Source organism: Bos mutus, chromosome 26 (genome assembly GCF_027580195.1).
Source record: "Bos mutus isolate GX-2022 chromosome 26, NWIPB_WYAK_1.1, whole genome shotgun sequence".
NCBI classification, from domain to species: Eukaryota; Metazoa; Chordata; class Mammalia; order Artiodactyla; family Bovidae; genus Bos; species Bos mutus.
The window spans coordinates 35,572,596-35,585,504 of record NC_091642.1 but is presented as its reverse complement, the minus strand read 5'-3'; the positions used below and the strand labels follow the sequence as shown (position 1 = coordinate 35,585,504).

Here is a 12,909-nt window from a genome sequence, read left to right as displayed (position 1 = left end):
CAAAAACACTGGAGTGGGTTGCCATTTCCTTCTCCAATGCATGAAAATGAAACGTGAAAGTGAAGTCGCTCAGTCGTGTCCGACTCTTAGTGACCCCGTGTACTGCAGCCTACCAGGCTCCTCTGTCCATGGGATTTTCCAGGCAAGAGTACTGGAGTGGGGATTGCTTATCAGTGGTTAATTCAGCCTTCAGCACCTCTTCCCTCTCCAGAGGTCAAGGGGTAGAGCTGAAAGTTCCAATCCTGAAAGTATATAGTTGGTACCCCTGGTGACAAGCCTCCATTCTGAGAATATCTAGGAACCTTCAACTACCAGTCATCTCATTAGCATACAAAAAGACACATCATGTCAGAGATTTCAAAGGTTTCAAGAGCTGTGTTGCAGGAAATGGGGCAGAAACAAATAAATATTTCTTATTATATCACATCCTCAATTTGGGTTTGTCTGATAATTTCCTCATGACTGGACTGGGGTTATGTTTTCTGGCTTAGATAGTAAAGAATCTGCCTTCAATGCAGGAGACCCAGGTTCAATTCCTGGGTTGGGAAGATCCACTGGGGAAGGGATAGGCTACCCACTCCAGTATTCTTGGGCTTCCCTGGTGGCTCAGCTGGTAAAGAATCCGTCTGCAATGCGGGAGACCTGGGTTTGATCCCTGGATTGGGAAGATACCCTGGAGAAGGGAAAGGCTGCCTACTCCAGTATTCTGGCCTGTAGAATTTCATGGACTGTGTAGTCCATGGGGTTGCAAAGAGTCAGACACAACTGAGTGACTTTCGCTTTCATTTTTCATGTTATTGCTTTGGTTGTGCTAGGGGATTAACAGTTTTATTCCTCGTTTTGCTTTTAGCAAAATTGTCTACCTACTGACAAAGACAAACTATTAGCATTATTAGGACTATAGTTTTGACTTTGAGACCTCATGAAACCATCTCTGGGACACTGTTATGATATATATCTGTATCACAATCTATCTCCAAATAACATTATACCACTTTGAGTACAATGTAATAATTTTACAACAGTATACTGCCATTCTGTCCCTTCTGATTTTGTGCTGTAAACCCCCTCAATACACTGATATTATTTTTGCATTTAGTCAGCTATCCTTTTAAAAATTACTTTTATATTTTTGTCTCTTAGTTGTATCTTTTCTGAAATGTCTTTCCATATTTACCATGTTTGGTGCTTTTATTTTAACTTTGTGTTTTCATGTGATATATTCTTTCTCTCTGCCTGAAAGATCTCCTTTAGAATATAGAGCAGGTCTACTGACAACAGATTCTTTCAGGTTTTGTTTGTCTGAAAACATTCTTATTGTGCTTTTATTTTTCAAATGTGTGTTTGTAGAATCCTAAGTCAACAAGTTTGTTCCCTGTTTTTTAATTATTTTTTTTCTTTCAGCAATTTAAAGATTTTTCCATTGTCTTCTGACTTGCATAGTTTCAGATGAGTCTGAATAGTCAGGTCTCTTCTGAATATTCTGTGTATTCAGTGATGACTTTCCTATCTGGTTGGTAGGAATGTGAATACTTCTCAGCCATGGGTGAGCTGTGGGAACTGTTTTACTTACCACTCCATAGTAATTATTCTTTCCCCAGAAGTTGTTTTTTTTTTTTTTTGCCCAGTCTTATAATGTTTTGCCCTACACACATCCATTTGGTATTCAGCTATATAATACCTCCAGAGGACTTCTATGCAGATTCCTAGAGCTGTTTCTCATCAGAATGCCTCCTCTTCTGATGATCTGGCCCACAAATTCTGCCTGCTACCGCCCCTGACCATTCCAACTAACAGTTGGGACGTTCTTCCAGTTCTCCCGTGTGCACTGGATGTTCAGAACTGCCCCCATGCATAGTTTTTTTTTGTAGATATTAACATTTTATTTTATTTTTTAATTTATTTTAATTGGAGGCTAATTATAGTATTGTAGTGGTTTTTGCCATACATTGACATGAATCAGCCATGGGTATACATGTGTTCCACATCCTGAACCCCTCTCCCACCTCCCTCCCCATCCCATCCCTCAGGGTCATCCCAGTACACCAGCCCTGAGCACCCTGTCTCATGCATGGAACCTGGACTGGCGATCTGTTTCACATATGATAATATACATGTTTCAATGCTATTCTCCCAAATCATCCCACCCTCGCCTTCTCCCACAGAGTCCAAAATTCTGTTCTTTACATCTGTGTCTCTTTTGCTGTCTCGCATATATGGTCATTGTTACCATCTTTCTAAATTCCATATATATGTGTTAATATACAGTATTGGTGTTTTTCCTTCTGGCTTACTTCACTCTGTATAATAGGCTCCAATTTCATCCACCTCATTAGAACTGATTCAAATGCATTCTTTTTAATAGCTGAGTAATATTCCATTGAGTATATATGTACCACAGCTTCTTATCAAGTCATCTGTTGATGGACATCTAGGTTGCTTCCATGCCCTGGCTATTGTAAACAGTGCTGCGATGAACACTGGGGTACATGTGTCTCTTTCAATTCGGTGTGTATGCCCAGCAGTGGGATTTCTGGGTTTATCAGAACTGTCCGCATGCTTAATAATAGGATGATCAATAGGCTCACCTTGTTTGGAAACAGAGGTTGTTTACAGAGAGACAGTATGAATTACCCCTTCGTTGCCCATCAAGTGGGAATCTACATATCTTTCTGAAGAATTTTTTTTGTCCAACATGTATATATAACTTTTAGAAATGTATAATAGATGAAAATCAAATACTTGTTTCTAATTACATATTCAATTTGCATATATAATAGTATATTAAGAAATAGTACCTCTGTATTCAGATCTGTTTGCGTACATCTTCGATGTCAATATATTCAGCATCACTGAGCATTTTTGTGGTCTTTAGCCACAGAACAGAGCATCTTCACTTTTGTCCAAGTTTGTAGCAGGTACAGTGCCTTTTAAGTGTACTATCTTGTTACTAGAAATTTTGTCTCAAGCCACAAACTTCCAGATGCATTATATTTTTTCTTTTATTTGTTCTATAAGTATAAAATTATGATCTACTGTAAAGAGACCTAGTCTCTTTACAGTAATGTTTTAAAGACTCTTCATGAGTGTTTGCATTTGAATGGTTATACCTTCAGGAATTGGGAATCCTTCATTACTTCATGTCCATTTTCTTCCTTTCCTATTCCACTTAAACAAAGCCACAACAAAAAAATTGAACAAAAAATCACCTTCTAAGATTTTCCTGTGGTCCAGTGGTTAAGACCCCACACTTCTCCTATAGTGGGCATGGGTTTGATCCCTGGTCAGAGAAGTTCCACATGCCACAGCAAAAAATAAATAAAATAAATTACCTTCCAAACTAGATTCAGTATTGACTGAGATAATTTCAGGATGACACACCTCCTCCAAATAGTGCCTGGCCATTCAAACTAATAGAGAAAACACCCATAATATGAGAGATGTTAAGCAAACATGCTTTCTCTTTTCTAAGAGATTATTTTGAGGAAAAACATCTTTTTCATTTATGTGAATCTAGTATTTCTTTGCCTTGGAATAATAAGTAATTTTTTCTACTCTGTGCTCATGGAGATGTTATCAGTTGCTTACCATCTTTTGACCAGACTTAGAATTAATTGCCTATTTGCCTCAAATTTTCTTATAATAGAAGTGAATGAAGTCTGTCAGTCATTGTCCGACTCTTTGCGACCCCATGGACTGTAGCCTACCAGGTTCCTCCGTCCATGGATTTTCTAGGCAAGAGTACTGGAGTCAGCTGCCATTTCCTTCTCCAGGGGATTCCCAACCCAGGGATAGAACCCAGGTCTCCCACACTGCAGACAGATGCTTTACCGTCTGAGCCACCAATAGCTAGAATAAATTATCCTACAGATATTGCCAGCCTGCCTCTAGCAGTGTTTTCATCTTCTATTCTAGTTATCCAGTTAAGTAGCTTTCATAGAACAATAGTTGAGTGAAAGATGAAAAATAAGTTAAATTGACAAAATAAACAAGGTTCGTTGCAGTACTTCATAGAAATATATTCCCTAAGTTAAGAGAAAAACTAGATGCTTCTTATCTTAACATTTGGTAGGTAGCTCCAACAACTCAAAATAAGTCAGTTAAAACTGACCTTGGGAATTCCCTGGCAGTCTGGTGGTTAGGACTCTGTTTTCACTGCTCGGGGTGCTGGTTCAATTCTTGGTCCCTGGGGAACTAAGATCCTGTGAATTGCATAGTGTGGCAGAAAAAAAAAATTAACCTTTGTTGTTAGGAAATGAGGCAGATTGATGTGATATTTTCAGACAGTGAGTGTTCTATAGCTAGCATTATATACTGATATCCTTAAACTATGATATTTCCTGTCGTTTTTTAATATTTAAGATTTCTTTATGACTTATAAAATTATCAATTTTTGGTTCATTATTAAACTTCTATGGAAGGAATATACAGGGGATTTTTATGACATGACACACATGGATTTAAAGTGAAAATGGCTTCAGGAATCTCCCCATGATGGACTATTCAGTTGTATTTTTAAATGATGTCTTGGAGATATCAACTACATATCAATAACTTGAACACTATTATCTCTCTCTGTTGTCCTCGAATTGAGTGATTTAAGAATTATGTGATTTTCCTCGCTACAGCGATAGGCCCTGATTAACTCATTGATAAAGCTTATTTCTCAGGTCATTGTGATTGCGTATTGAATGAAGTGTTTACTGGGACCTTCCAAGAAGGGTACTTTGTTTTTCTTTTGTGAAAGTTATTATTAGAAGAACAGCTAGAGGATCTTTGAAAGTTGTGCTCTAAGGATGTGACAGTTGGCATTGCTACAGTCATTTCTCTGATCAAAAAGCCAGCCTCAAGATGAAGCCCACACGTGGAGGAGGGCATAGCTAAGAGAGTGGTGGGGAAGGGAAGTCTCTGACTGGTGCTATGAGCCTCTTGGTCAAACAGAAACCAAAGTTACAGAGAGTTATTACAGAGACCTGAATATACAGAATATTAGTCCTGTGGTCTGATACATTTGCCTAAATGTATTTGATATCACTTTGTGATTCATTTTGAAAGTACTGATATTTGATATTTTACTATTTCTGATACAGTTTGTACTGTTAATCATGTTAGACTAGCATCTTTATTTGGCAAATATTTGAGTCATTAAAGATGTATAAATCTATCCTATTTTCAGATGAGGATGGATTGATACCATGTTTTAAGCTGTAAAAAAAAAAAATCACCCTCTAGAAATTTAAAGCATTTTTTATGCTTAAACATCTGTGATAGGAAATACTTGAATATAAATTCCTTCTTATGTGAAAAATATTTGAGTGACAATTCTGTATAAAGCTCATTTGTAAGGTGAATATATAAATGATATTGGTGAACTTGCTTTTGTGTTGCCTTTTATATTAAACATGTACTTAGTTAATTTTTAATAAAAGATTTCACTTTTTGTTCATTCTTTAGTGGCTGTCCATTTTGCTCAGCATGAATTCCAAGTATTTTTGCCCTATAATTTAGTCTATACTTTATTTCCCATCCTTTTTCATATTCATTGGGATTAATATTTCCCTAATCCACACTTTTGCTTATTCCCCCTCACCTGTTCTTTCCAAGTCTTTCTGTCTAATTAATGCTTATCATTTTTGCCTTGGTTCTGATCCCAGCTCTTAAGTAAAATCTTTGTCAGTTATCCACAGTAACTTTATATAAAATGGGCTCTCTTATAAATGGGCTTCCCTGGTGGCTCAGAGGGTAAAGCGTCTGCCTATAATGTGGGAGACCTGGGTTTGATCCCTGGGTTGGGAAGATCCCCTGGAGAAAGAAATGGCAACCCACTCCAGTACTCTTGCCTGGAAAATCCCATGGACTGAGAAGCCTGGTAGGCTACAGTCCATGGGGTCGCAAAGAGTGGGACTCCAGTACTCTTGCCTGGAAAATCCCATGGACTGAGAAGCCTGGTAGGCTACAGTCCATGGGGTCGCAAAGAGTCGGACACGACTGAGTGACTTCACTTTCACTTTTTTCTTATAAATAAGCTACTTTATTTCTTGTAAGAAAAGTCAGACAACACTGAGTAAAGTAAGACAAGTGCCCATCTAGTCCAACCCTCCAGAGGGAAACCTAATTGTTCAAATTCCTTAATGTTTTTCTATGTATATTTGACCATAATAGGACTTACTTGGTTATCATGTCTTTTGACTACCATATTGGAGAGTACAGTTCTAAGGACTTAATCATATTTGTTTGATTTTTCTTTTGGCAAAAATACATCAAGAATGATGATATGTACTTCACATTGCATCAGGAAACGCATACTACCTGATGGTCTTTTAAAATAATGTGTAGATGGATTGGTGATTGAGTATTGTTAGCTTGAGCCTCCCATTTTAAAGTTCCCTATTAGCCTCTCACTGAATGATTTTATCTATCTCATCATTTTAAATTATTATAGATAGCTAATTGACTATCTGCTAATATCATCTTTGTGCCTCAGTTTCCTCTACTGTGAGTTAGGTGCCTCACAACATTGTTTCAAGAATTAAATGTGTTAAGTGTTTAAAACACTGTGTGGTACGTTGTCAGCATCAGTAAATGCTAGTTGTTATTTTTAGTGTGTTGACTTAGGAGTTTTATTTTGCTCCCTGTGTACTGGCATTTGTTTGCATGGAACATGCTTTATTGGGTAGTATTCATTGCATTCTGTCTGGCAGTGAGTCCAGGTCACATTGTAGGAAAACAAAGTGCCATGTAAGTGATAACAAACCTCATATGTATTTAGCATCTATGGTTTTTAATAAGAAAAACATTAGCAGAAAAGGGGATTACACTTGAGTTTATATTGAAGAAAAGAAATTTTGATCATAATAACATGTATATACTAGATACTGGAAAATTTTGAAAACAAAAAAGAAATGAGTGACTCTGCTGTTTTTGACACTGAAAGGCTGTACAGTTCTTTGAGATGGGAGTTAGTAAAAATGAACATACAAAGTTCTAAATAATTTGAGAAAGAAGTCTCTAAAAATCCAATGCAGTCATGCAAAGGAACTGTCAGACTAACAGCTTAGATTTAGTAGAAGGAAGAGGAGATGTAGAATTAAAGACAGTTATAAAAGAATAGTATAGGGACTTCCCTGGCAGTCCAGTGGCCAAGACTTCACCTTACAAGGCAGGGGGTGCAGGTTCAATCCCTGGTCTGGGAGTTAAGATACCATGTGCCTGGTGGCCAAAAACCCCAAACATAAAACAGAAACAATATTGTAATGAATTCAATAAAATGGTGCACATTAAAAAAAATGTTAAAAAAAAGAATAGTACAAACCATTGTAAACAGTGGCCAGAAACCAAAAGTAAAGCTTGAAGTTTATAGAAAATGATTGACATCATAAATTGTTTTTTAAAGTAATATCAAATAAGATGAAGCTTCAACAAGATTATCAGATTTTTAAGAGGGATGGAACCATCGTTTGTATTTTGCAACCATCAGATTCAGTAGTGAGAATCAGTCTTTGAGTTAGAAAAAATAGTAATTTAAAAGAATTATATGCCATGGTAGGAAAACAGCTAGTTAATAAGAGAAACGCTTGATCACTTTAAGTGCATTTAATTTTCTTCATTTGAGTTAATGTCTTTATCTGCCAGTGAACTTGAAGATGTACTCATGAGTAATCATTGAGAATAATGTGGAAAATATATTTGTTATCTGGAGATGATCAAATACTAGCTTGATTTCTTTTTGTTTTAGAAAGGGAATAATGTGGGTTCTGGAAATTATAAGTCACAATCTTGTTATTGATCTGCAACTTTCTAGCAGAAGCTTGTGAACATTTATGAAAAAATGCTCAAATGTAGAAATTTAAATATGTCCAACAAAAACATATCATGTTAAACCAACTTCATTTCTTTTAAGAGAATTATCAATTCAGTTGAATGAGAAAATACCATAGTAACAGTTTTTTAAATTTTAGTGAAATATTTGAGTCTTTGGCCTTTTTTTGGATAAGATATGTTGGTGAATTGTTGTTTCAGTTTAAAATAAATAGGTAGATTTATAGTAATTAGAGTCAGAGTAGGTTGAAATCCAAAACCAGTATGATTAGAGGTTCAATGTCACAGTTGAGAGAGATCTTCAGAGCATTAAAACAGGATTATCTGTTTCTTGTGTCAATGTTTTTATCATTGATCTGGCTGAAAGTTTAGAAAGTAGGCTTATTTGATGTAGATTATTCAAAGCGGGACTTTGAATAATGGACGTGATATCATAGACTTGGAAACTGGAAACTGATATCATAGAATGCAAACAAGAACATCTTCCTAAACCTTACCTAATTAATCTAGTACATTTGTACCTTCCCCTCTTTTAACATTCTTTCATACTTTATATATTACATACATTAATAGTTTAGATTGCTTCAGGGCAAAAAAGTGACTTTTTTGTCTATCTGATATTTTTACCAAATTAATGTATGAATTGTATGTATTCCTTATTATAGCGTAATATCTTAAATGACACAGATTTAATTGGAAAAGTCACTGCATAAGTGTATTTTTATCTACTCTAGGAATATGAAGCACGGACGGGGAGAGCCTGTAAACCACCACCTCAGTCTTTAAGACGAAAGAATTTTGAATTTGAGCCACTTTCTACCACTGCCCTGATTCTTGAGGATCGACCATCGTAAGTATTTCTCATCAGGCACACTGTATTTTAAACCTAAATTTAATTTTTCTTATTAGTATTTCACTTAAAAGATATCAAGAAATTAAAGAAATTGGTTTTAGAAAGTTCTTTTTAATCCCAGTGATGAATCCTAACATAAATAAGGAAGAATTGTTGATCTCCAAGATTTATGCGTATTTTCTTTAAGTCTCTATGAGCCAGTGTATGAAACATACAATATATATAACATAATATATCTGTTACTGTGTCAGCCTTCCTCTGCCTTATCTTTTTTTAATTGAAATATAGTTGATGTATAGTGTTATATTTCAGGTGTACTGCATAATGATTTGACGCTTTTATATATGTTATGAAATGATCTGGATAACAATAACCATCCATCCATCCTGATACAAAGTTATTGCAGTATTATTGACATATTTCTTATGTTATATCTTATATCCCTGTGAATTATTTATTATATAATTAGAGATTTGTACTTCTATTTGTTTTTATTTCTTTAAAGGTCTACCAGTTTATTGCTACCAACCCATCTCCCTCCACCCTCATGCATGTGTGCTGAGTCATGTAACCCCATGGACTACAGCCCTCCAGGCTTCTCTGTCCATGGACTTTTCCAGGCAAGAATATTGAAGTGGGCTGCCATTTCCTTCTCCAGAGATTTGTGCTTCTTAATCCCCTTCATTATTTTGCCCACCCCCTCCCACCCTCCTCTGTCTTACCTTCACATGATAGAGCAGTTAGTTTTCGTTTCTTTACGTTTAATATGCACTTAAGATATATTTGTCTTTTTTGCCGTGCAAGTACTATCAACCAATTGGTTTACTGTTATATTTTTGAGACTTCTTTAGTGGTCTAGTAGTTAAGACTGCCCTTCCACTGCAGAGGGTATGGGTTTGATCCCTGTTTGAGAAGCTAAGATCCCACATGATCTATGGTGCAACCAAAAAAAAAGGAAAAAAAAAATATATATATATATATATATATATATATCTCTCTCTCTCTCCTTAATACCCAGGAAAAAATCTTGAACTCTTCCATTTCCATTTTTGTCCTTCCCATCTTAGCCTTCCACAAAGCTGCTGTTCTTCAAAAGTATCTGATTTGTTATAAGACAAAGGACACCTTCCCTAAAGCAAGACTACCTGGTCCTTAACTCCTTTTTTTCCTTCTTGGGCTCTCTGGACCTAAACTTTTTCTTCTTCTAGATTTCTCTTTCCTTCCAGTATAAAAACTCCTAACTTTATGTAAAGTCATGTTCCTAGTCTGCAGCTTTTCCCACCCATTATCTTGATGAGTATAATAAAAAAATCTGGAGCCAAACAGGTAGAGGTTGAACATGTTTTTAGATATTATGAGAGAAGAAAAGCTGAACATAAGTAGATTATTTTTTTATTCTTGTTACATTTCTTTATACTAAAGAATTGTGATCCCAGTACTCTTTTTTTTAGGATTTGGTAAATATGTCTATATTCATTGTTCATTAGTATTAAAAAAAGTTTTTAGTTATGAGAACATGTCAAAGTTTTATTAATATTTCAGTCTTGCTGCCAGGTGAATGAACAAGGCCAATTCAGAGAGTGCTTAGATAAGCAAGGAAAGAATACCTGGCTAGGTAAAGAATACTGACTAAAGATCTTTAGACTCTTGATTGACTGACATCTGGGTAAAGTGAAAGTGAAGTTGCTCAGTCGTGTCTGACTCTTTGTGACCCCATGGACTGTAGCCTACCAGGCTCCTCCCTCCATGGGATTCTCCAGGCAAGAGTACTGGAGTGGGGTGACATTTCCTTCTTCAGGGGATCTTCCCAACCTAGAGATCGAACCTGGGTCTCCTGCATTCCAGGCAGACACTTTAACCTCTGAGCTACCATCTGGGTAGGTAATAGACAAATTCCCAGACCTTTCTTAAACTTTTAAAAATTCATCCAAAATAGATTAAGCTTTTAACCAAGAATGGTAACTTCCTTCCAGGAGAAGTTTATAAAAATACAATGCAAAAAGTTTTGTTCTAAACAGTGTTTGGGATAAATATTTCTTTACACCTTACTCTTTTATAATTAAACTTTTCTTTTAAGCCATGTCTTCTCATTATTACCCTCATTTGGAATGCAGTTATCCTATATCTACTTCTCACCTGCCTCATCCTTTAAGGATCAGGCTTTTTCCTTTCTTTCAAGTCTGTTGACTTTTTCAGCCTTCAGTGAATTCTTTTACTTGTGAATGCTTTTAAAAAAATCTTTGTTCCATGTGATTTTCATGAATTGGATTATGGTATGCTATGGTGTGGTTTTCTTCATGTTCTATCTGTTTGGGGTTCATTGACCTTAATGTATCTCTGCATTTATAGTTTTCTATTGATTTTGGTAAAATTTTAGTCTTTATTTCTTCAACAGCTTTTTGTTCTGCCCTCCCTCCTTTCTTCTGAGATGTACATTAAACATGTTACTTGATATTTTTCCATGTCCCATAGCTCATTTATGTTTTTTTTTTTTTTGGAGGGGGTGGGGTTTTTTCTCTCTCTGTACAGTTTTATATTGTTGTATCTTAAAGTTCACTTACTTTTTCTTCTGTAGTATATAATTTGCTGTCAGTCCTATCTTTTGAATTTATCATTCTAGAAATTTTCATCTGTAGACATTGGATTTGGATCTTGGATTTCTCTTATCATGTTCCTTTCTTCTTCTTGAGTATATTTATAACAGGTTTATCATCCTTGAGTTCTAATCTTGTTATCTGACATTTTTGCACTATTTCTGCTGAGTGATTTTTCTTCTCATTATGGCTTTTATTTTCCTGATTCTTTACATCCCTGATAATTTTTATTGGATACGAGATACTGTGTTTTTACATGGTTGGGTATTGGACTTCTTTGTATTCCCTTAAATAAATATGTTTTGGTGGTATGGAATGGCTTTGATCCTTTTGATCTAATCATCATTAGAGTGCTTCCAGAACAGCCTTTAGTGTAGGGCTAATTTATAATTTATCCTTACTACTGAGGCAGTGCCCTAAGGATTCTATTGAATACCCTATTAGGAGATCTCTCTACTTTGATGGCCCAGTCCAGTGTGATTTTGAGAATGTTCTACCTATTTCTTTCTGGTGTTTCTTTCTCTGGCCACTATAGTTTAATCACACACATACATAGTTCATTGTTCAGCCAAAGCCTCTGCAGCTGCCTTCTCTCTGGTCCACAGTTACTCAAATTCTATCTCAAACTCTTGTTTTCTCACTCAGCAAGACTGGTGGGCCCTGTTTTGGCACTTCCTCTCAGCACTGAGACCTGGAAATCCAGGGAGTAAGGTCAGGCATCTGCAGGGTTACCTTGTTTCTTTTTTCATAAGGAGCATGGTCTTGTGCTGCCTATGGTCCAGCATCTTAAACTGTAGTTTAATGTATTTTATTTATTTTTGTAATTAATTAAGGCAAGAAGATAAACCTGATCCCTCTTAATTCCATTATGGCCTGAAGCAGAAATCTTAACCTTTATTCCTTCCTGCTACAACATACCTAAGGAATCTTAATCTGAGATGGCAAGAAGTAGAATATATAATTTGAAAGTTTGTCACATACCTTTCCCACCTAGCCTGTTGAAAATCATTTAAAAAACTGGTTCTAAAAACTGGACATTATTATGACATATTTGGATATGTGGTAATATTCAAGTGTATTTCATTTTGCATAGTTATATATCTAAATCATGCCTCTGTGAAGCCACTGATTTTATAAACCAAAATATAATATATGCAAGTGAGTAACTGATTATCAAAATTTTATTTAGAATGTTATGTTAAATCTCTAATAAAGCAGAAAGCGTATAAATCCTCCTACTTATTTACCAAGAGAAATGAATGCAGATAGCCACACTTGAATATTTATAGTAGCTTTTATTCATAGCAGCCCCTAACTGCAAGCAGTCTAAATGTCCATCCACATGGGTAAATGGAACATTACTCACCAATTAAAAGAAATCATTACTAATACACAGGACAAAGTGGATGAATATCAAAAATATGCTGAGCAAAAGAAGCCAGGCACAAAAGAATCTATACAAAATTCTTATTAGAGACTAATTAATCTATAGTGATAGAATCAGATATGTGATTGCATAAGGTAGGAGTTTGGTAAGTATTAAGAGTAAAGGGGTCAAAAACTAACTGTGGATTGATGGAAACATTCTGTATCTTGATTGATGCGTTTTTTGCATAGATATATACATTTGTCAAAACTCATCAA

At 35.6% G+C, this 12,909-nt stretch overlaps 1 protein-coding gene across 6 annotated transcripts in view; it reads left to right on the top strand.

The window, feature by feature from the left end:
• The window catches only part of TBC1D12 (TBC1 domain family member 12), a 95,176-nt gene that overhangs the window by 58,707 nt on the left and 23,560 nt on the right, over nucleotides 1-12,909 (top strand). For all 6 annotated transcript variants that reach the window (XM_070363265.1, XM_070363266.1, XM_070363267.1 and 3 more), the window contains one exon: nucleotides 8,553-8,668. In XM_070363265.1, the coding sequence (XP_070219366.1) occupies nucleotides 8,553-8,668 (116 nt within the window). The remainder of the gene's footprint in view (nucleotides 1-8,552; nucleotides 8,669-12,909) is intronic.